Source organism: Triturus cristatus, chromosome 6 (genome assembly GCF_964204655.1).
Source record: "Triturus cristatus chromosome 6, aTriCri1.1, whole genome shotgun sequence".
Taxonomy (NCBI): Eukaryota; Metazoa; Chordata; class Amphibia; order Caudata; family Salamandridae; genus Triturus; species Triturus cristatus.
Genome location: NC_140589.1, coordinates 1,548,268,327 through 1,548,294,392, shown reverse-complemented (window position 1 = coordinate 1,548,294,392; position 26,066 = coordinate 1,548,268,327). Strand labels below are relative to the sequence as shown.

At 40.8% G+C, this 26,066-nt stretch overlaps 1 protein-coding gene across 1 annotated transcript in view; it reads right to left on the bottom strand.

Annotated features, from left to right (window-relative positions):
• LOC146821651 (uncharacterized) overlaps nucleotides 1–26,066 on the bottom strand; it is a 2,850,214-nt gene that overhangs the window by 2,079,266 nt on the left and 744,882 nt on the right. Inside the window, exon 4 of the mRNA XM_085609890.1 lies at nucleotides 20,521–20,551. Within this exon, the coding sequence (XP_085466016.1) occupies nucleotides 20,521–20,551 (31 nt within the window). The remainder of the gene's footprint in view (nucleotides 1–20,520; nucleotides 20,552–26,066) is intronic.

The following is a 26,066-nucleotide window of genomic DNA, read 5'->3' as shown; positions in this document are numbered from 1 at the left end:
AGCTGAGTAGGACGAAAGTGCTATGTATTAGCTGTTTGGTTTTGTTCAACGTTGAAGGATACAGTGTTCCCAAATATCTTTGTTTCCTTGAAACTTGCTCTGCAATTTTTCATTAAACAATGTCCGACACCGGAGATGTTGTCGTCGACAATGGTACAGCTGCGGCTGACCTTACAGGTCTTAATGAAGACGAGGTGGGTGTTATACACTACCCACCAAATTTAAGGAGAGCCATCACTCTAAAACATAACACCAAGAGGTGGTAGAGGAGTTTTTGTGATAGAAGCACATAAATCTCACCAGACAGGTATTCTATTCATGGATAGTATTCCCAGAATCAAATCCAGTAACACATATGTTTCACTTCTACAAAGAAGATGAACCACCTGAGGAATATATACCTTTCGAGGATATTGAAATTCCACTCACATACCAGGAGCATGAGCTCTGGTTTAAAGGTGCCCTAAAACATTACAGTCACATTACCAGGCTCGGTCCACTAGGTAGACCAGGAGCAACATGGCCGATTTTAGCCGGCTATACACCTTATCCTGACATTGAAACTTTGTCAGACATAGATTTACTTGCTCAACTCAAGGAGTTAATCAAGATATATAGACAATTGGTTCGATATGTCATGCAGACTTTCACAGTCCAACAACCATTAACAATTCAAAATCCAGCACCTCATCAGGTGAATACGTTAAAAATTACTCCACAGACTTTACACTCAGTCATGGGTAAATTACCCGCAAAACGCGAACAAATTCCAATCTGGTTAGCTCAAAAAATTACTCAAATCAAAGCAGTATTTCCTAATACTACCCCTTTTGAAAAACACAGAATTTTAACAATTTGTTTACCAATGGGGATCACACCACATCTGGAAGACTGTACCTCTTGGTGCACAATCTTTGCTGCTATCTACACAAAAACACATGGTGTTCCGTTAATGGCGGTAATACCTTATGTCCTGAAACAGATTCAAAACGAATACGGGGCAGAGCCTGCTCTGAATTTAGGTATGGAGTTACTTAAAAATTTCAACCAGGTGTCAGCAATAATATTATCTAATATTAAAGGAGAAGCAGCATCAGTCGTGATCTGCTAGAAACTAAGGGAATTTGATGTAACAGAACAACCTCAAGAACTAGCCAGAATAATTGAAAAATCCTATGAGGAATTAGGCAGAGACAGTCTGGGAGGGAAACCAGTAAAACCACAACTGTCTGAAAGTCCTGATAAGGTCTTTCCTAAAAACATTCCTACCTCTTCTAAAAAGAAGTGGGAAAATAGCAAAAAGATTTCCAAAGAGAAGCGTTCTCATTCCTGAGGCAGGTCTCCTTCACAGAAGGAGCCCACTGAAAGGAGGTACAAACTCAGGAATAGGGACAATTTGAGAAAACTTGACAGATATTAAGATAATGAAACACGTCCCTCTCGTACCTTTCAGATATCATCAAAGACATCCAAAAGAAGAGGACGGTCAGAAAACAAGGAAGAACACGTGAAGTCCAAAGACGATCAACACGTTCAGAAAAATAAAGCAAAACCTCAATTCACCAAGAAAAAGGTAGCAGGTCCCAAGATCAGACATGCCGAGAATACTGAGAACCCTACTCAGGAACGGAGAATGGGCCCAGACCATGCTGGACAGTGCAGCAGAAGTTACAATAGCTCGTCAGAAGCTGAAGGGACTTCTGGAGACAGTGGACTTGAATGAAGACATACAAGTTGAGACTGTAGACACCAGGGTTAGTTCTCCACATAGGTTGTATGAAATAACACTCTGGATGGAGGAAGACATACCAAGAAAAGTGAAAGCACTCTTTTGGGAGCATCTTTCAAAGGGTTATGATATACTTCTAGCAGAACAGGACTGGCCACCAGAGTTTGTCAGGAAGTGCCCACATGGCGAGGCCATCATTATGCCTGCCTTCTCCAACCATGTTCCAGTTCATTTAAAATATACATTAGCCAGGAAATGGGCAGTAGCCCCAGCACTGTATAAAAATCATGTAGGATGGGATGAGGACTCACCTCACCATAAAATCCAGTTAAAAAATCAACTAACTGCACAAAGGCAGTACCCAGTTAAGCAAGAAGCTAAAAAACAGGTCAGGGAGATATTAGATCAACTTGAATATCAGGGGGTGATTAAAAAATGCACCTCATCAATGAACAATCCTTTGTTTCCTGTCTCCAAACCAGACAATACATATCGTCTAGTTTTGGATTACAGACACTTAAATTCTTGTTGCAAAACTTTCGCAGTGCAAAATGCACATGGTACTGCATTAATGAATAACATTGTGCGTACAAAATATAAAACCACATTAGACATTTCAAATGGTTTCTTTTGTCAAAATATTGCACCAGAAAGCAGATATTTGACCGCTTTCTCAATAATAGGGACTCAGCGTCAATTTTGTCGACTGCCCCAAGGATTCAAAAACAGCCAGGGGTTATTCTCAGCAAGGGTAACAGAGTTACTACAAACTTATGATGATGAGGCATTGTCATATGTCGATGATATATATCTGACAGACGATGAACTGGATAGGCACTTGAACAGGGTGAGCACCATAATATTGGGCTTCGCCTCAGAGGGTTACAAATTCAACTTTAAAAAATCAAGAATTGCCCACCTCAACGTCCTTTTCCTAGGATATGAAGTATCAAGTGAAGGCAAAAGCCTGGCAGCCAACTTTTTAGAAAAGTGTGCGCTGCTCCAACTGCCAAAAACACTGAAAAATTTACAGTTGATTCTAGGTTTCCTAAATTTTGGAAGAACTTACATTTTAAATTACGCAGAAAGGGTTAAACCTCTCTACGAATTAATCAAAACTGATTTTAAAATCACACATTGGACACAAAAACACACAGAAATTTTGTGTTCACTCCAAACAGACATGTTAGCAACGAAATACTTGCAAACACGCGTAAACGTATGTAACTTAGTGATCTGAATAATTCCGATTCAATGCGGATTCACCTACTTAACTTTTAACGAAGGTGAAAAAGTACCAATTGCATACCAATCCCACTTGTATACACAAGCAGAAATGAAATTCACTTCTACAGAAAAATTCTGTCAGCAGTTCAAACCGCTGTAGCAAAAAAAAGAGCCCTAGCATAGGGGAAACGCATTATGGTTGTGACTCCTGTACCAGCCCTAGAGGCAGTTACAAAGGCTAGCATTCCAAATGCAAAAGCTTTACATCCGAGATGGATACAATGGGTTAATTCTCTTGCTGCAACTGATGTTGAATACGTTTTTGATCCATATTTAAAAAAACAAGCATTCCTGCAGTATGAACATGAATGTCCTCTGCCTACTGCAATTCTCCCTCTTGACCAGTACGAATTTATACTTTATACTGACGGATATGCACAGCCCGCTACGGGGAGTAAACAAGCTTACAGTGCAGCGTGTGCTATCGTTAAAGGTCGCATGCGAGATGGCAAATTCAGACCAATGGTCACAAAAACCCAATCTCTAGGAGATTGTACAGCTCAGTGAGCTGAACTACAAGCATTTAAGATGGCACTTGAAAATACAGATCGCGAATTCCCCACACTGATAGTGTGCGATTCTTTTTACTGTGTTCAATCTTACAATGAATATTTACAGATTTGGATTCAAAATGGTTTCAAACATGCAAAAGGTGGCACAAGCAAGCACAATTTGCTTTGGGAACAAGTAGTTCAGTTGCGAAACGGACTACTGAACACTGACGTGATACACACGCTGAGTCACCAACGTGATGGCGTTCACGTTGAAGGGAATTCATTGGCTGATGAAGCCACGAAAGGGGCTGTGCAAACAGCTTTCGTAGCTGCAATCACTCGTTCAAAAACTAAAATAGACAGCGAAATAATGCTGGCGGTTAATGCATCAAGCAAAGGCAGCGGTGCGGCATTACCTAAAAGGTTTCCACTCAAATGCTCATATATATTTGATGCGAATGACGTTCCGTTTGCTCGAATCCCTGGAGTGGGGCATAGAGTAATTCCAAACATGGAACATAGACAAGGGCTAATCCTAGCAGCACATGAAGGGCTCGCCTCTGTCCATGCAGGTGTTTCAGCCACAGTGGCTTTATTAAAACAAAGGTACTGGTGGCCCGGCATTAGGAAACAGTCTAGAAATTATGTTTTGGACTGTGAGATATGTCAAAAGATGAAAGTCTCTACTGTGAAACTTCCTGCGCAGACGCCCCTGTTAATTTCAGATAAACCATTAGCTTGTGTTTACCTGGACCACTGCGGTCCCTTACAAAGGGATGGGAACTATAAATATATCATGGTTGTAGTGGATTCGTGCTCTAGGTTCCTATGGATGTGGCCTCAGAGCTCGGCTGAAGCTCGAACTGTTATAAAAGATTTGTGAGTCTTTATTGGCACATACGCAATAGGCACACTACATTCTGACCAGGGTCCTGCGTTTAGCTCTAGGGCTTACAAAGAAACCATGGCCAGTCTGGGCATAGCATTGCATTATTCTTCTCCATTCCATCCTGAGGGAAATGCTGTTGTGGAAAGAAAATACCAGGACATAAAGCAGTCTATAACAGCTAGGGTATTAGGTTCGGGTGATGGGTGGGTCAAACATTTATATGGGGTCCAGCGCGCAATAAACAACTTGCCAAGAAGTTCTCTAGGGGGTGTCACTCCTTATGAGGTCCTGTTTGGGACTAGAATGTTGGTTCCGGACTTAGATATGAAAGGCACAGTGGTGGAAAACAAACAATTTGACATCAAAGATCGTTTGGCTGTTTTACAGGACTTAAATGAACTAAGAACGCAACAAAGCAAAGTGGTCCTGAAGCCAACCACCACTGAGAAAAATCCAGCCGTCCCAGCAAGGCCTGTCTGGAGCCCAAAGCTTGGGGATCTAGTCAGAGAAAAGATCGCGGATAAGAAGGAATTTGGGCCTTCATACAGACAACCAGTATCTGTCCTAGCAATCCACGGATCAAGAACAGTACTTTTGCCGCCCCTTGCTGGTAAAAAGGAGAAAAGATTTGTGTCCATCGACCTGATCAAACCACACTATGTGGCCGATACTGAACAGTAGGCCAAGTGGACTCTGCCAATGTAGCAGACGCACTCCTCTAGCTACAATCCAAGAGGTTCAAACTGAGAGACTCATCACCTTTGAAGATTCGACAGTAAGAAATAGAGGACTAAGCAACAATGCTATGGACCTTGTACCTCTTGAGACCCAAATAACAGTTTGTCCAGATACACCTGTTTACAACGAAGTAACAAGTGATCAACTGGTTCCAGCAATTTAATCAAATACGGATGCAATTCCAACCATTGACAGAACTGCTTCTGGCTATTTCATGAACTTTGATGCGTTTTCTGAGGATCCCAGCGAGCCTGAAACGACGCCAGTACAAAGCAGCAGACTTTTTTCATCTACTGGAATAAACTTATCTAGTTTCACCATGGATTGAAGTATGGATTGTTTGGGGAATATTCTTCTTTCTACTTTGGTTAGCTCTGGTAATAACTCTGGGTATGCTGATTAATGGAAGATATATTCAAATGGACACAGCAAGTAAAAGAGTGAACTTACTTCTCCAGCCACACAAATCATCCCATCGTGAAGCAAGAGACTTGTCAGCAGTGAACATCACAGCGATTCCTATACCTGATGGTATAGTTTGGGACAAAACCGAATATGACATTTTTGGCCCGTCGGAGCTTTTGAAGATTCCACATTTATTTAAAATTTCATTAAATGACTTTATTACCTCCAGTACCTTTTCTGATTGGGACTTCGAGACTGTTAATAATATGATGTCTGATCTAGAGATGTCAACTGCATTTACTAATAATGAATATTTACAAGGTTCATCAGACTATGGAGGAACGGCTGACGTGGACCCACCCACCCATGCCGTAGTGCTTCCTGTTTCCTCTGTAACCACGCCCTCGTGAACGGAGCGCCGCAACTGCTGCTCCCTCGCTGGTTGCCGAGCTGGGTCCGGGAATCTGCGGGGCTAAGCGGAAACCAAGCGGGAACCCTTCGGAGAGTCTCTGTGTTGGGCTCCCAGCGCTGTGCTGTGCAAGTCTGCTCTCCCCTGCCCTGCCCTCTGATTCTTTAACAAGCGGAGCGGAGCGAGTGAATTATTGAAGAGCTGCTGGCTGCTGCGGAGGTCAGCTGCCAGGGGGGCCTGGGGCACTGGTTGCTGGATGCTGGACGTTGTCTCTAAAGCTGGTTGGAGGCTTCATGGGGTGAAGGGGTAAAAGCAAAGCTGTCGGTCCCTTTTCGGTGCCTGCGCTGCCAGCTGGAATACGGAGTGATTAACCCCGCTGCACTTATAGCGGTGAACAACTGGAAGCTGGGGGGGCGTTGGCTGCCGGACGCTTGTCTACTGGTTCTGCTTGTGAGGTAAGGCGCGCTGGGGTTTACCCAGTTCGCGCTCGCTTGCTATTCCGCGCCTCTCTTGCGGTCCTCTCTTGCGGTTCCTCTTCGGTGCATGTACTATAAATCGGATGGTGATTGCTTTGTAAAGACTGTGAAAGACTGTAAAGGGGCAAAGCTGACTCTCCCTCCTCATATCCCACGACCCCACAATTCCTTGATCCTTGCTCCGCGCTCAGTAGCGACCTGAAAAGTGAAAACTCTTTAGAGAATATTCAGGCCATTTAAAAGCGTGGTTAAAAGATACATTCCAGATGGCGACAAGAGTGAGGGGTAAACAGCTCAAGCTAGAGCTGGGAAAGGAGGTTAAGCTCTCGACCTCGATCAGATCTCCATCAACAACAAAGGGAGAGAAAAAAAATAAAAGGAAAAATCATCAAAAAGAAATTCCAAAACAGAAGACGCTGGTGTCCACTGACTTATATAGAACAAATAAGTATAGTGTGCTAAGGAAACAGGCTGAGAATGATGATAATGAGGAAAATGATCAAGAGGAGGGCGGTGAAGACGAAGAGGTAGAGGTAGAGACCTTGACTCTATCTGAGCTATCTGCAGAACTGAGCTTGATTGCTGTTGGCGACAAAGAAGAGGATGAAGAGGATGATGTGAAAGACAAGGGGTCAAGAATGATCAAGAGGGGTAAAAATATGGAAAAAACCGACAAAACGGACATGGCTGCTAGTACATCCTATACTGCTAGCCACGAGAGTTGCTCTACCCCGAAACAATACCCTCTCTTTTCAAAACCCCTTCTTCAGCAGGGACAGTCTTCAAGTACTCCTACGTACGGAGGGTTAATGCAGGGGAGTGCAGGTGTCACCTTAGAGTATGAAGTCTTTAACACTGAAGGTCAAGTAAGCAGCCCCACAATCCAGAAGACACCGACTGGGCTAAAAGATGTTGCATTACCCTCACCAACGGTTCCAACGGTCTTAACTGTGATCTCCTCCAACACTTCCCTTTCCCTCCATCCTCTACTGCCACCAGCTATAAGCCCAAGCCCAAACTCAGGCCCAAGCAGCAAGCAAACCACGATAGCTCCAAGTCAAGCCCTAAGCCTAGAAGCCCCCCCGTTACTCCAAGACGACGGCTTGCTTCCCCTCCCGAGTGCCGCAAAAGCAAGCACAATGGAAGATATCCTAGTTACTATCCTCCAGGAACTAAGAGACTTTAAATCCTCTCAGGCTCAGGAAATTTCACTCTTACATAGCAGGCTTACGAAGATGGAGGAGTGCCTTGGCAACATTCCTTTGAGGGTCTCTGAAGCTGAAGTTCTGATATCTTCACTAGAGGACTCTTTAACTACAATTCAGAAAAATCTTGCGGAGGCCAATAGAGAGAAATCCCACTTAGAGGAAAAACTCCAGGACCTGGAGAATTTCAATAGGAGATCTAATCTACGACTCGTAGGCATACCAGAGGGCCTTGAAGATAAGGACGTAGTCAGGTGGTCAGACTCTCTATTGAAAAAAGCTATCCCTGAGCTGCAAGGTGACTTGACTATCACAAGGGCGCACAGAGTCCCGGCTCATAAACCTAATAACTTGAAATACCCCCGTACAATTCTGCTTAATTTTTCAGACTTTAGGGTAAAAGAAAATTTTTTAAATACCGCATTTGCTAAAAGAATTTTTAATGTGGAGGGGGTGAACAATTTTCGAATTTTTGGTGATATGTCGGCAGCATCTGCCCACAGACGCAGGGACTTTGTGAAGCTAATCGACTCCTTTAAGAGCAAGGGAGCCCAAGCCATGATAGTGCAGCAATCGAAACTTAAAGTCTTGGCTAAAGGAAAATTCTTTATATTCTCGGTCCTACACGAAGCCCAAACACTTCTCGACGGCCTCGGGGGGTAATTAAATCAGTTGCTGATTCTCGCTGAAGTTAATATTACCTTGGGCGGTCATTTGATGGAAACAGGAAGCACACAAGGATGCAATGAGATGGCATCCAAAAAGAAGATACAACAGAGAAGGACGGAAGTGGGACACTGGGGTTTCCGTCCACTCAAGGGGGGAGGGAGGGGGGGTGGATGGGGGGTGTCGCAAGGGGGGAAAAAAGAGAGTTCAAAGGCAATATGTTTCCTCACATTTTAATGATTTTTTTTTTTCTGCACAAATAATATTTTGCACTCGTCAATTCTGTCCATATGGGTCGTGGTAAGATGACAAGACCCTAAAAGTATATCTGCCTATTTTGCACTAGGGGGGGCTTAAAACCTCCAAGCCCGCGCTGCTTTTTGCACTATTTTGCTGCTCATCTGCTATGTTGCACTAGGGGGGGGCTTTAAATTTTCAAGCCCGTGCTGCTATTTGGACTATTTGGACTATTTTTCTGCTCATATGCATATTTGCACAGACAAAGGTCCCCCCTGATATTATATACCTATACGGTCTATTTTCTAGATAAGATAAGATTTTATAATGTCTTGTATAATGAATGGTATGTTTCTTCAAATAACATCACCTTATACTCTTGCTGCTTATTTGCATATTTGCACATTGAAACTTAGATTCTGCATGTATTGTCTTTTACTGTTATATATATATATATTATTTATTAGTTTCATACGTTGCTGCTGTTGTATGTCCATTTGCACATTTGCCCATTTGCACGCTTGCACTTTAGACGAGGGTTACGTCCTATATTTTGAACAACAAATAACATGGTAAAATTTATCTCTTTAAATGTTAATGGCCTAAATAACGTTCGTAAAAGGAACGCTATTGAGTGCTGGTTGAAAAACCTTATACCAGACGTTATCTACCTCCAAGAAACCCATCATAAAGATCAGGCAGAGTCAGCTAAACTTTTCAAAAGCTGGGCAGGCTATAACATATCTGCCCCCGCCGGGATGGCTCAGAGAGGAGTTTCCATATTAATAGGAAGACATGTAGGTTTTAATCTCGAAGGGACATGCATAGACCCCAGAGGTAGATGGGCAGTTGCATACGGTAAATTAAACAATGTTAATGTTATCCTTGCCACAATCTATGCACCAATTTTGGACGACCCTCAAGCTATTCTACAGGTTAAGCAGGCATTAACCGGTCTTTCTGGGCCAATAATTTGGGGGGGCGATTTTAATCTATTACAAAACCCCCGACTGGATTCTTCCAAGAAAGACCGTCGTCAGAATAAACCCCAAATTGCCTTAGCTGTCCAAAGTTGTAAAATCGACCTAGATGTTATTGATCATTGGCGTAACTTAAATCCCACCAAGCGCGAGTATACATGTCACTCAGCAAAATATAATTCTGCATCAAGGATAGATTTTTTTTTATCATCTCATGATCTAGAATTATACAACTACGCCTTTTTACCTAACGCTTTTTCAGACCATGCAGGCCTTTGCATGGAGGTCAATTTGGGGAATTATGAAGCAAGACCCACAAGTAGATGGTTTTTTAATAAACTTAACCTTCTCGACCAACAATGGTGCACGGATATTAGTGAAAAGATAGAGCAAATTTCTTACAGAATAAAGGTACAGCCCCATTAAATATAATCTGGGATGCATTTAAAGCCACTCTACGTGGAATAATTACTTCCAAAGAAATTCCCAAGCTCAAGGCAAGAAGGGAAGAGAAAACCAAACTCCAAACTGAACTCTCTCAGGCAACCCAAGAGCATTTAAGGGCTAGATCTAGTATCTCTGGACACAAACTCCACGAGGCGAAGTGCAAGATGAAGGATTTTTATTATGATTTAGGTGAGATAAACAGTAATTCACAAGCACAAAAGATCTATGAGGAGAGTGAATATACAGGAAAGCTGTTGGCCTGGCAATCCAAAGAAAAGCGGGTGCGAAATAGAATAGATCAGCTAATTGATCCTATCACTAAAATACAAGTTAAGACCACCATTTCCATCGGTGAGTTGTTTTTAAAACACTATGAGGGGATATATCAAGTGACCGAGGGGGCTACATCTGACTCAATCACAGAATTTCTACAGTCACTTGAAATACCTAAAATAGATGTTGAGGGCAGGAATTACCTTACACAGGATTTTACATTATTTGAATTAGATGAAGGGATAGAGTCCTTCCCCAATGGCCAGGCCAACGGTGAGGATGGCCTTCCCATTGAATTTTTTTTTAAATTTCGGGGAACATTACGTAAGGAACTTTTGAAATTAATTAATAACTTACTCCAAGGAAGTCCCCCACCGGACTCATTTCATACAGCGGTGGTGGTCAGTATTTTAAAAAAAAGGAAAAGACAAGGAAAATATGAATTCATACAGACCGATTAGCCTCTTGAACACCGAAAATTTTTACAAAACTTTTAGCAAATCGATTAAATAAAATAGTAGGATCTCTGGTAGCACATGATCAGTGTGGCTTTATTGCAGGCAGGCATCTCCATTCCAACACTACATTTTTATTGGAGGCACTAGATTATTTTAAAACTAATAAGGTGAAGGCCCAAATTTGGTTTTTAGATGCGGAGAAAGCCTTCGATCTAGTGTCTTGGGATTGCCTGTTTGCAATTTTACGTAGTTTTAAATTCCGGATTGTTTTTATTTCTCTTCTATGACAATTGTATATGAATTCTAGGGCAGAAATTATCGTCAATAATACTAATATTGGGTCCTGTGAGGTTACTAGAGGCACGCGACAAGGATGCCCCTTGTCGCCAATTTTATTTGCATTATTTATTGAACCTCTAGCGATCGCTATCAGGAACATCAAAGCTGACACTGCCCCAATATTAGGAATGACAAACATAAAATTATATGCGGACGATATTGCCCTTTTCATAGACTCTAAACCCTCAAGTCAATTGAAGATTTTAAAAATCTTCTCTGACTTTCAAAAGCTTGGGGGTTATAAAATTAATGCAAGCAAAACGGAAATTATTCTTCTGAACTGCACTACAGACACTTTAGCTCCAGAATTTAGGCGGATATACAACACGGATCCAAAGAGATATCTTGGAGTACTTTTTTCGGATAGCCCAGATGATCTCTTTTCACTTAATTTTTTACCTCTATTAAAAAAGGTGAGCTCACTCTTAGATCGTTGGAATCTACTACCCTTGTCTCTTATGGGGCGGGCATCGCTAATTCGAATGTCGGTGCTACCCCTTTTTAATTTCCTTTTTAGCGCAATTCCCTGCACAATCCAGGCCTCTTACTTTAAAAAAATAGAAGCTTTGATCTCCTCTTTCCTATGGGCAAAAAAATCTCCCAGATTAGCACTGTGCACTTTATATTTATCATCCACACAAGGAGGGCTGTCCCTCCCAAATATTAAGGAATATTATTTTGCGTCGTTTGCACATTATAGCCACAGGTTTATTTCAGATTCGTATGAGACAGATAATTTCTTTATGAAAAGGATGTTGTTAGAATTGAAAATCCATGACCCGGTCAGAATTACGAAAGATCCAAAAAAAGTACGATATAAATCCCTTCAGTGGATTTTCAAGGTGAAAACTCAGTTTTTTAAATTCTTTGACTTACCTATTTTAGGTAATAAGACGAATTTAATAAATTTTAGCTTGGGAGATGCTTGCTGTATGGACAAAAAAATAACAACACTTTGGAAGCAGAATGGTTTTGAGAAAATTGAAGACTTCATGCTGGGAAATAGGTGGAAATCCTGGGATGAAATTCATAGCCAGTTAATCCACTCGCACTCAACGCTGAACTGGTCCTTTATTAGGATAAATCCAAAACTCACAGAACTTGATATTGGAAATTTATCCAATAAAGAAAATATTTCCACTATCCTTAATAATAATATACAAAAGAAAATTAGTTTTTGGATTAAAATATTAAAAGAAAGTAAGGACCAGAACTTCTACAGCAAGATTACTGAAAGATGGAAAAAGAGGGAAGATATTACAATTAATCAACAGGTATGGGACAAAATAAATAAATTTAATAAAACCATCTTTCGAGGAGCAAATTTTAAACGTATGCAATTTTATAACAAATGGTTAATATATAGAACCCCATCCTTTTTACATAATATCTTCCCTCAAGTAGCCGACAAATGTTTTCGTTGCGATGAAAAAGGCACTTGGAAACACATTGTCTGGGAGTGTCCAAAAATCCAGGTTTTATGGAAGGAAATAGAAAAATATCTTTCAATCGTTCTCAAAACTAATATTGTATTTGATGATCTAATTCCCCTCCTAGGCTGTTCTTATATCCATACCCAACATGATGAGTCCCTTTTTATAGCTTCTCTAATAGCTAAATCCCTTATATTACAGTCCTGGAAAACAGATCTTGTTCCATCCTTCTAGGTATGGAAGACAAAACTACTCCGAATCCGGGATAGGGAAAGAAAATATGCTCTCAGATCAGGGGCCCTAAAAAATATGATAAATATTGGAGGGTGTTTGATCTTTAAATTTGTCCTGATTTTACTTAACTAGATTTATACTTCTTCGAGAACATCTATTTGTTTACTAGTTTATAACGATTGTCTAGATTTCGCACATTGCACTTTACAACTTAGCTCTGGATTATTAACTGAGAAGACGCTCATTGTACTCAAATATTGCGTACTGTTTTTATTCTAACAAAATCTCTTTTTTTTTTTTCTTTGACAGTTGACTGTTCGTTTGCTTCTATACAATCCTGCACTTTATAATTCAAATGTGATAATGATAATCTGTATGAATCTTTTTGGTACTCTCTTTCTCGCATTGTATTAATCGGATTCGACTGTATCCTTTTTCCTATATTGTATTGTTATACTTGAACTCTCAATAAAAAAATAATTATAAAAAAAAAAAAAAAAAGGTTCATCAGACTATGAACAACTGTATTGTTATAACCACTATGGTCATCATTTCTTGCATAAATCTGCAACACCGAGAGATGTATTTATGTATAACCAATGAGAACATTGTCCTACGCCACCAAACGGTAGCTCGAAAACATTTGCAATGAAATTTCCATATTTTTCAGGGTTTAATATCTCGAATGCAGAGACACTTTACTTTAAGAATGTCAACAAGACAGGATCTCACTGATAGATCAAACTGGCACAAAGGGGAGCAGACTATATGGTGCTGAGCATTGAAAAACTGGAGACATTACCATTCACAGTGGCAGAAAAACCAGCTACTGAGTGGATCATACATGGTAAGATTACTCTGCCTGTTATGACTTTCCATTTTCAGTATTGCCTAAAAAATATACCAGCAGGCAAATATGAAAGGTTGGGTAAAGAATACATCAAGACATCCTGGGATTTACCTTACACACACACACAGATGTTGGAGTGGGGGACGTGAAGTGTTTATTAGCGGTGAAAACTGTGAACACGCACTAAGCGGTTCTCTCCTTTGTCAGGGTATTAACTTACACGGGGCCTGTGACGGTTCCACTACAAACTTATCCTGCCACCTGCACGGTTCATCGGCAGCAGTGATTAATCCAATCTTTGGTCAACTTTCAAATGGGAGTTACATTATGTTGAATGATCACAGCTGCTGTGGCATGCTGCCAGGTATCCCATATCTAGTAACGGTTACATCCAGGGTCACTTGCTGTATGCAAGTCTTGTTTCCCCAAATAGACATAGTCAGGGAGTCACCTTTATGGCCTTCACTGAATATCTCTTCTATACGAGTTGATACTCTAAGCAGAATGAAAGCCATTCTTTTACAAAAAACTGTGCCTTTGACCTCCGCCAAAGAAACCTATGCTCTCGAAGTCGCAAGGACGTCTGCGGAGATAAATACCCTTTTGTATACAAACTGCCCTGTGCATTTCTCAGAAATGTTAGGTCATAGTTTAAACATGTCTGATAAGAGCGGTATTGTACATGTATTTAAGAACGTGTGTGCAGGACTGTTAGCACCTTTTCAAGCAGTCCTCGGAATTTTTCCAAACTCCGTGTACTCTGTGTTTGGCGGACGGCCGTTCCTTTTAGCACTTGTTGCAGGGATACTATTTTTGCTCCTATTGCTACGATATGGCAAGCCAAATCACCAGCGACACCCAGTTCACCATGGAAAGAACTCTATTGGAGATGAAGTGTCGTGAGCGCATCGTCCAAATTCTGGGTTTACCTCGTCTACGAGAATTAAACACCACTTGGTTTCTTTCATTCAGACCAATTTGGCAAGATTGCATATTACCTGTTCTACGCTGCCTGCTATGCGGTGAAGAATGCGTGCTGGACATTTGTCTGACACTCCCATCAGTCATGCCTACAGATATCGATACTCTGCTGGACCTGATAACAGCCCATGCTATGTGTTGTTCCCAGCGGCTACCAATCCTGATGGCGGCATTCATTGAGATCTCACAGACGCAACATGCTACTGCTGAGGTACGAGAGGAAACACCAGGCGTGCAGGTAACATCCAATCCGGACATTACTGATGCTTCCCATGCTGAAGGCGACAGTTTGCATCTATGTGCTGTTGATCTTCTACACGAGGTATTCCAACTCTCACCCACAACGGTAGATGACTTTTTGTCTACAGGATTAGAAAATGTTATGTTTTCTCCATCCTCACACACTGACTTTTGATTCAAGCACACAGTGTTCCGGAGAGACTCTGAATTTGGACTTCATTCTTTTTCAAATGTAATACTGACTGTGGAACTTTTTCTATGATTATATATTATTTTTTTTTCTTCCCGTCCTAAGAATTGTATTTTTCATTTTTTGGCACAGTGATCTGCTTATAGTAGAACTATTCATAGAGAACAGAATTCTTTGATAACACTTCCAGGGACAGTATGCCACCTTGTCATGAATAACACATTGACTTGTGTAACCTGATATGAAATGGTTTCGGACCCTTTTTTCTTCTGTATTTACGAGCCACTTCTCCAAATGTATATATTTTTGTTCATTCATTTAAGCATTCCAATGTGATCCTATGCTTAGAATGGAACATTGCCTTTAATATGTACAACACTTTATGCATAAGCAATGGTTTTGTAATGTATTCATAGGGACATATGTTTTAGATATGTTTTTAGCTTATTTTAGCAAACCCATGCGATACTCTGTTTTAAGATATGTTTAGAACGTTTAGGATTTAGTAACGTCGTTCATATGAAACTGGAGTGGGTGTTGTGTGCAGATTTAGTTTCCGTATATAGGTTTCCTGATTTATGCCCCTATTTGGACATAGAAATCCGGCCCTTATTTAGACATTGTCCGTACAAACCAAATACAGGCATGGCCACCTACATCCGTCCATCCACGTCACAACGAATTCGTGGAAAACCAGACCCTTAAGCCTTTAGGAATTTCCCTCAGCTTGAATATTGATTGCGCCAAGAACTCATTAAGTATGCATGAACATCTTTTCCTTAGGGGTTCATTCATGACGTTCCTCTGCCCGACTTTTATGTCAATACTGGCATTCCTAGACACCTTCAAAGTATAAATAAACCAGCACTTGCCCTGGCAAATTGCGGTTCCCGGAAGATTCGATCCAACCTAGACTACGCAATTCGCCGGGGCAAGTTCGGAAGGAGATCGAGTTCCAGCCTGATGCACTGACCTGACGCTGCCATCCTCCTCGCAGAGAATCCAGCTCCAGTGCTCTCTGACTTCCCTTGCGGGGGGTTAGACTATCGAGTCCAGAAAAGAGATTCCAACCTCTCTTATTCTAAGGTATGGAGCTGACTAGAACTTATAGAAACTTTTGGCAACTCTTGGCTAACCTAAAATATAGCTAGCTATACTTTAGAAATGGCACCTACTTCAAACCTCGTACTGCACTTAGGTTAGGTACACTGGGGTAGAATTTAGAAGCATCAGATGAGTATCACATTTTAGCTTATGTTATTTATGTATGTATGTTGATTAATATATGTCATAGCTACAAACCATGCTATTGCAGTATTATTTTATCTTACTGCTAACTTCGTACATATTGTACTTCGCAGTCTGTCTTACAATTGTAGCAATTCATATCTCTTGCATGAGAAATAAGACTGTTCAATAAAACCCTTTTATTGAAACGCCTGTCTCTTTATTTCTGTGCAAATCTGTAGAAACGAAGCATGCACGATTGACTGAGTGAAACTGTTATCTATTGTTTCCACGATTCTGAGACTGTTCCGATTCTAAAAGGAAACAAAGTTGTCATGTTTATGCGGTTGTCAGAGACTAATCCCTTCTTGTATATTCGAGAAGTTTCTATTGACCTCTGAGTTAGCTGGCACACACAAGTAATTAAGTTTAATATACTCGATAGAGACCTACTGACTTAAGTCCTATGTCAAATCTATAGTGTATGTTATTCCAATGCGCAGAGCCTATCAGGGATATAGGAACTACACTACATTACCATCACTTGCCATGGTGGCTAATCATACGTTAAAGGTGGGAAGCATTATGCACACAGTCGCCAAAATCATGTCAAGGAGGTGTGTGATATGGTATGAATAACAGATATGCTAAAGCTAGGATTATGTCATCAACCAGTTCTAAAATGCCAAGTAATACCACTGCATTCCACGAATTCCAAGTACTGTATCATAACCTGTACCGTCACACTGAAAACACCCGCAATATCCCACAAATGACATCATTATGATAGGTTAAATCACAAAAACCATGGAAAGCATCCATGGTGGGGAACTAGAGACTATGGGCCTCAAGGGTGAGCTGACTTCCAATCATCGGGAGAAAGGAGCCTGTACTAGTAGGTGGACGGCAAGGTTCGCACCTTGGTGTTGGAGTGACTACAGGGGTTCCTGAGCCCCTACTCCATGGGGCCCAGATGACCCTTAATTAAGGTACCTAAGGCGACCGAGGAATGTAGGGTTGAGGCATGGGTTAGACCCCCAATATATTGGCATGTACATTGAGCATATGCTCCAAGAGGATCCGATGCTCGTCCTAACGAATGCCATTGCCTCGGTTGAGCCACTAGGCAGAAACATGTTGATGGTTTAGTGGGGCTGGGGTACTAGTTCCCCTATTCCCCACATGTCGTTTTTTAATACAAAGTGATACCCTATATAGTTAAAAGCCACACTGAGTCACTGGACTGGTTTTTATTCGTGTCATTCACGTAATTGCCTGCCTGAATCCAGGGCCCGCCTTCCATTAAATAAGGTTTCTGGAGAGCGTGGGAATATACTTCAATGAAGTGCGACACCTGGTGGTATGCGAGTACATCTTGTCACACTTGTGTGTGTGTCTAGGTGAGGGCTGGAAAGTATGAAAATTTGCAAATTGTGTCCAATTATAAATAGATACTGAAATCGCTTGGGTGGCTATTTGTGTGGAATATCATTATAATGGGACCGAAATTATGCCATTGATTGACTCCATAATGCCAGGGACTCCCACCATATATAAAAGATGTCTGCCATTATGATAGAATCAATATCATACCAAAGGTGGACTCTATACTATAATGGGTGTGACAATATACCAAGGATGTGTTGTGTTATGTTGGTGGTGGGCATTATAATGACCACCATTCTACAAGTAACCAGAGTATGCGTTAAGTGGAGAGGCAGTGGGCAGGTAGGAGTGGCTGCCAGGGAAAGACAACAGGCCCGGAAAACAAGCACACGCAAATATGATTGTATATGCCCACTCTTGTCATCCTACAAACAATTTATTGCGGTAACACCTAGTAGATCTGCTCAGCCCCAAGAAGTAATTACAACCTTTTTGGAGAACTGGCAGGTATCTCTCAATCTGTCTCCAGTGAGAAAGGTTGAGTGGAAATAAGTGTTCAAAGTGAGGCAAACCTGTAAGAGAATCTCACACTCAAAAGTGGCATATATGGAACCTCTACCCATGCCTTTAAAATTAGTATACACACAATTGTAGGTACTTCACTATTAGACTATTTATTATACATTATTTGTCTGTAAATAATGTGCATTAGAGTGAATATAAATATAAAATGTTCAGAAACACGCATGCAAATTAGGAAAAAGGTCAAATATGCCCTATTCATAAAAATCACACATCCCTACACATAAAAATGACATAAATTGTTGCAACCAGCCGTCTAGAAGCAAGGTTGAGGAAGATTTGGTTATTTGTTAATATGTCCATTCATGTAATGCCTCCTCGCATACCTTATGGCGTCTTCAAGCCTGAAATAGGAACTCCATCGTTTAACTTCTCCTCCAGCAGCCAGTCTACGTGCCTAACCCCACCGCATATACCAGTACTTATGTATTGCATGCAACATTAAGAACATGCACAAGCCTAACACACATGAAAGTCTCTCACATGTACAGACAAACACAAAGCATTCCAAAATTGTTCATGGCTGTTCTTCTTTGTACAATCCAGCTCTGGCTGACTTCTCTTTGTGAAAAATCCAAAAGTGAAGGGTGAATTTTGTAATTGATCTTGGCCACTATTAGTTGATCTGGTTGCATCCTAGTCCATATGTTTTTTAGTTCACTACCTCACTACGGACAGAGACCAGACATTTGCCAATCAGGTTTAGTCCAATTCCAACAAGAACAGTCCAGCTCAAATTGCCATGTCATCAGTGAAGAGGAACACAAGAATCCCCAGACTTGTTACAGCCTTATTAGGCCTTATCAGTGATGTGCAGCAGTAGCTGTAAACAGGGTGGGCCAAGGGATCCTGATCTCGCCATACCTTTCTCAGGGCTGATGCATATGGAAAAACAAAACATAGATAGATAGGTGGGATGCAGTAGCTACATCACGATTGCCCGTGTTTCAATCTTCCCTTGTCAGACATGCTGCGAGTGTGAGTGTGGGGCCTGCTGTTTACTGGTTCCAATTGAGTAAAGTCCATTGGACACCAGGTGGTAGGGTACCTCAGAAGAGATAGTAAGCTGGAGCTGGCTGTCCCCTGGCCACTTAAGCTAGCTCCCCTCTGATTCATGTATATGTAGGGTAGCAAATGGTGGCTGCCTTTACATAGGAGTCCCTTGTACAATGAGGCCAAAAAGTAGGTAGTATCCCTGCGTGGGCAGTGAGCAAAATATAAGAAACCACAGAGACACACACATATATCTATTTCACTGGGAGAGGTAGGCCAAATGGAAACAGCTTGATATACAATGAATTTCCTTACCCTTTTCAGCCAGCGACACACGGCCAAGGCAACTATGTTGGCCGAATACAAAGAGGGAAGTATGACCAGATATTGGGAAGATATTGTTCAGCAGGTAACATGAAAGTCACCTGCACGAGTGCTGAAAGATGCTCTCCTCTTACATGCTGGTATAAACACGTTCAGGTACATTTAAACACACCCAGGCAGGTGCTTTTCTATACCGTTCCGTTCAGCAAACTTTATTTCAGTCAATATAGACCATAAAAAGTATATAATGGAAATACATACATAACTAAGTTTAAACAATATTAAAAATTCATCAGAGGCAAATTATAAAAGATAGCCACAATGCATTTTAAATTACTCAAGTGTCATTACAGGAATAGTTCTGAGAGTAAAAACAGTTAAAAGCAGGTTAAAAAAAATAAGATGAGAAGTACAAAAAGAATTGTTTAAGGTTACTGTGGTAAATTTAACAGCATCCTACGCCTATGCCACATAGAATTGAGGAATCGGGACACCACAAAAACTGTGGGACGGTGAGTATCAGATCTCAGTATTCTATATGCCTCTGAACACTGCCTACACCCCTGATTTCTACAAAGTGGTACGAGCCAACGCCGTCTGGCTATTTTATAGCCAGGGCAAGAAAAAAAGAACATGAATGTCGGACTCATCGGAGCTATTGCAAGCAGGACAGCCAAGTGAGGGAGCTTTTGGTCATTTATTCGTGAAGGCATGAACAGGCAAGGTCCCTATTATAAACTGGATATATAGCTTCCTTGCCATGGAAGTCTGTAAATCATCCAGAAAAGGCTCAAAAATGTACTGAGCTTTAATATTAGGGAAGTCAGCTGTTAGGTGCCCACGTTTAGTGTTCCCCTGGATATCGGCTAGTCTGAGCGATCTATAGGCTCTTACTCGGGGACACTTCCTCGGGGTTACTCCATAGGTTAGGAATGCCTAATCTAATCCATACATCTTTTAAATATACAAGCAATGATCATTTTCCATACCTTTTGAAATCTTTTTATCATGGCGGTTAATATGTATATAAGAAATAATATCTACGTACCATATATTCCTGTTGAAATACAAGGGAAGGCCTGCAATAAAAAAAAAACACACAATGACAATTTTGGAGTGCATTCATTTTCATTTTTTTAAGAGAATGGTGCAGTTCTTCGTAAAAAAGTACTGTAGCAAAAGCAAATCTTTTTCTCTACAACTTTACACATTTATTGTTCTCAATATCAATTGAGTTCATGTATATACATACAGATAAAAAATTGCAACCATTTTTTTCCAGATAGGACAAAAATAATCGTAAATATTGTTGAGCAAGCTTTAAGCTGTTCAGAGCTAATTTAGTTTCTTTATACCAAATACTAGTGTTCAGAATACAATCCCGCAAACACTAAAAGGCCTACTCACATAAGGGTGCAACAAACAGTTGATGATTACCCCAGTGGCAATAACTTTTACCACTGGGCCTACAGCGTATAAAACCCACTAGTAGATAACTACAGCAGAGCAGTTTTTCATTTGTAAAAAAAAAAAAATCATTAATGCCAGGGCACTTGGCAGGAGGCCACTCCAGCTTGCACCACCCCTTGCACCTGCCAGTGCTGCCAAGGACAGTCCCAATACAACTACTAAGCATCAAACTCCTGCAAGTGTGACAATTCAGACTATTCCAGTCCACCAGAGCTATAAGAATGGCAGGGGGGGGGGCAGGTATTAGTCACTTTTAATGCATATTGAATGAATAAACAACTGTTGTTGCGCTCATCTCTAAATTAGACAAACAGCCCACCATGTGGCAGACTGTCCTGAGGGCAGTGTTAAAAAGTAAGTTTCAGTTCGAGCACTGGAGGCTACCCACAGCACTATCAAGTGCCACTCATCAGGGGTTAGACTAACGCATTTTAATGCATGTGCCTGAATCACTGCACTAAAATGCTTATTCACATATTTACAGCGCCTCCAGATTTAATGTGCCATGAGGCACTGTACAATGATTAACAACAAAAGTGCTTCGGACGGCGCTTGCTACTTTCCTGCCAGCCCCCAGGCAATTTAATTAGCTGCGCGGCTTGGCAGTCACAGCTGCCCTCTTCATTGGAATCGTGGCCACAGTGCGTTATCAACTGCAATTGTTATACATTGTTTTCGCAACGGTCGGAGTAGGGCACGGAAAAAACAAGTCTGCTGTGGCCAGGACTTGCCACAGTCTCTGGGACACATGGGCCAGATCTATCTAAACAGGAGGCGGAGACACAATCTGCTCTGCAACAAACAGCAAGTGCACGCCAGGCCCAGTGCCAGTGTAGTCAGCAGCACCTACTGTTTTTTCCCGCCATTAAGGGGACTCAGCAGTTAATGCTCTATGTGGCAGCTCCAGCCTGGATTAAACTTTTTCTTGGCCTGACAAATGGCACAGCGTGCACCCATGGCGTTCAGAGTCGGCCTAGCCCGGTGCCGTCACCTTGAAACAAGTTGCTGCTCTCTGTGGACCTACCTGATGCTGCACCAGGGCCGGGCCATCATGGTTTCACCAACCCATTCATGTCCCAACCTGCCTGTCCTGACTGGTGCAAGTACTCTGGCCAGATGACAGCTCAAACAGGACTTCACCACACCTGATAGGATGGAGAAGGACACTCCAGTCCTGCCAGCCCTGACGGTCTCCAAGCAGCTCAGCTGCATGGCACCCAGTACAAAGGAGTCACACTTCTGGACACCAGCTCAGGTGAGTGCAGGACTCACTTTGATTCACTGCCAACACTTTAGAAGAGGGAAGGAGGGAGATTTTCACAACACAATCAGCAGACTGTAGTTCCCCCATTAGCTTGTATTGCAGCACAGGCAATTTCAGGCAGGAGGCTTCAAAAATCAGAAGCCCCCCACCTGCATCCAGTCTATTGGCATGTATTGCTTTTATTTTGACTTCCCTGCCACTTTACTGGGAAGCTGTGTTATACATAAAGTTGAATCACCAGCGCGCTAAGGGCATTCCACTGTAAACCAACGTGAATATACATCATCAAATAAAACATTTCATTCTTCAAAATGATTGAAATTATTGTAACACCATGGCATATTTAGGGAAGTGATGGCTCATTACAAGGTAGGAAGGCAGGCAGACACAGTAATCAACAGCCCTGCTTCTGTCACTCTTAGCTTGTATCATACTTGGGGGACAAATTTGGAACAGTGGTGGCTGTCATGTCAGGCAGTTTGTCCTGTTTTTAGTTAGTAGGTGAAAGACACATTTGTGGAATGCTCACCTGTGCGCAGTGTGTGCACGGCTGATTATGAGCAGTAAGAATGCATTATTATTTTATATATAATGTTGGGCCTCACTGCTACCATTTACACCGTTATATAGATGCATTGGTTAGCTTTCACTAGTATTTTAATTGCAGAATAAAACATTTTTGTTGCTTGGGAGGCCTTATAGTGTGTTTGTTTTTATAATGGTTTATAACCATCTGTCTTGTGTGCTATTTGACCAGGATGATGATGAAAAAGTACAAAATACATCTGATAAAAGTCAGGGCTGGACATGCCTTTTATTCCAATAGGCATTTCCCCACAGCCCTGCAAAGTACCCCGCATCAGGGGTTAGACTAATGCATTTTAAGTGCTGATGTCTTCATCACTGCACTGAAATGCATTAGTCACACATTAAAGGTCCCCTCTGATAACGAGGTGCTCAAGGCTGCCTGGGTATATTTCACAAAAGTAGCCAGTTTGTTTTCGGCTTGTAGTGCTGTGGAGCGTAAACGTTTATTAACAGTTACCTCAATCAATTTTCACTATCAAATGAAATTTACGAAAATAAACTCAATGAAACGTGTAAAGTGGTTGAAACGAAAAACGTGAGGTTTCATACTGCATCGTTAAAGTATGCAGACATGTTCAAATAGTGGAAAATGCGAAAAATGTAAACAGAGAGAGAAAAGTTACCCGGGCGACATAATTAGATTGTAAGACACGTGTTGTTAACCTGCTCAGTAACGAATAGGCGCAGACAGGCGCATAACCCTTTACTGACAATTGTCCAAGCCGATTAATATAGGACATGATATGCAACTATTGCATGGTGGACATACTGTAGGATAGGGTATAGTACAATCAGAGTATACCCAAGCGCTGCGTGCAGACGAACAAACTTGAGTTGCAGCTACCAGGTATTGGAAGTGCATTGTGTTATTATGTTTAAAAAGCTATAATTTCAAACACGGAAGTCAATGTGAGGTTTCCTTTGGTTATATTAATATTGTGTTGCAAACAGTCTAATTCTCTATCCTTCAGGTTGGCAAATTTGTACTAAGAGATAATACCAGTTACGTTTATGATGCATGTCTAATCTAGATAAGCTTCGCTTGACAACTGTTATAGGTGAAATGCTGATATTGAATTGTGAAAGTATGGTAATAGTACTGCCTGAAGTATACTGATGTAAAATTGTAAAAAATATATAAAAACACATTCAAACAAAAAAAAGAGAGAGAAAAGTTATTTGCTTATGCAATGTAATCACGTGCTTGAGAATCTAAACATAAGTTCACTTAGAAAATGTGCTGTTGATGACTTCTAAATGTGATAAATGAAATAAATACTTACATAATGAACACTCAAAATGGTTAGAATGCTTAGTATATGAAGGCTTGATAACATGAGGTTTTGCAGTATTACTTTAGTATAGTGGGTTAAAAACATGAATATCAAAAGAGACACTTATGTTAATCTGTTTCGAAAATATAAAAACGTGCGATAATATACTTTTTAGTAGTACCTAATATTGACATATAACTTTTAGAAGAACAATAATGAGAGAATTAACTGAGAAAAGTTAATAATTCATATTAATGTGTGTTTTTTATATTAATCATAACATGATGATGATTCAGCAAGTTTTCATGTAGGCCTCAAATGCTTTCTTTTCCTCGTTCGAAAAGTAGAATCTAACTGAAGTTGATTGTTTTAGACGCTGTGAGAACTTTTCATGAAGTTTCTTTCTTATGCTCACAAACAATAGATTCTCTTCTGATTCAGCAACACTTTTGACAGAAATATATCAATACAATTGCAAACCTAGAGAGAGCGTCTGGGAACGGACAGACAGAGAACAAAGTGAATTTTCTTACTTCCGAGGAAAGAATGGAAATAACGTTATTGAATTTGATGATTTTGCAAAAAGGATTACTTAATGCTTCCAGATTTCTTAGTGAGGTATTGATCACACCATGAGCAGCCCACTGTGAACAAGTACAGTGAGCGTAAACTGAGAAGTTTTGGAAGTATAATTGCCCCCTTGGAGGAGGAGTCTGGGCTGGTTGTCATTTTCAATTTCCCTGCCTGGTATGCTGTTGGACTGAACTCTGATTTCCTTTCTATGCCAAACCATTTGAACTGACTGAACTTTCCGAACTGACTCAAACCTGGGCTTTGCCGGCTGGTAAAGCGTTCAGATATAACTCTTCGGCTGAAGAGTTTATGGACCTATTACTCTTCAACTCTGCATCTTTGGTTTATATAACCTAAACGCTACAACTTGATTTTCCCATGTTCTCGCTCTCATTTCCTTCCTAAGGATTCCCTTGTTGAATCCGTATGACATTGTGTGACTAATTGTACTAAATGATTTCTATTAAATCTGATTTTCATGTGATTTATGTTCTTGACCATTCAAATTGAAGTTTTAGATAAATGGTTTACATGAGCAAATATATCGTACTTGAGTCATTTTTGTTGTGAACTTTCTTGTCAAAGGTTTATTATTAGCATGATCTAAAGAAATGGTTGTATGATGTTAGCATGAATTTGGCATTTTCTTATTCCAGGTCCACATAAGAATTTGCTTTACGATCTCTGAATATCCAAGTCCCTATTATCTCTCTTAAAAGATCCATCGGAGGACTGATGGTTGTTTAGTGTTATATATTGGGGCCAGAGAGGAAATAGTTTGAACTGAAAATATATGTGATGTGAATTGAAAAGGAAATTTTGCCCAGCTTTCCGCTGCATCAGTGCTGAGGTGCTGGCTGCTGTTATTATTGGGTATCCGGTGGCCGGAAGGAGTCAAATGTTTAGATTACATCCAGACCCTAACTTAACCACTCTATGTTTTTCTCGGAGAGTGTTAGTACTCAGGCATATTTAATCTACTGCTTTGAAGTAAACTACAGCGAGTACTTCTGTGATCAATGTTGACTTTTTCACCATACTCAAATGAATTAAACGTTTTTTTAACTGTTTTTTTATTTTAGTTATCTGGTTATGCTAAGGGGTTCATGAATATTTTGCCTTCCACAAACTGCCTGAAAGAATTCTGTATCCTCTATATAAACTGCTAAATGTGTCTAAATGCTTAGAATGAAAAGTTACAAAACAAATTTCCTCAAATAATGCCAGAAAAAGAACATGCAAAAATGGATCTTGTTGAAAATCATTCCCACAAAAGCAAACTTTTAGTGGGAGAATTTTATGCAAAGAAGGCTTCCTCTAGGAATGCTTGCCTGGAAATGAAGCTTGTCACATCTTCGAAAACGTCACTATTAAAATTATAATTTTGTACAACCCCTAGTCTAGAACCTCCTAGTAGATGGACTT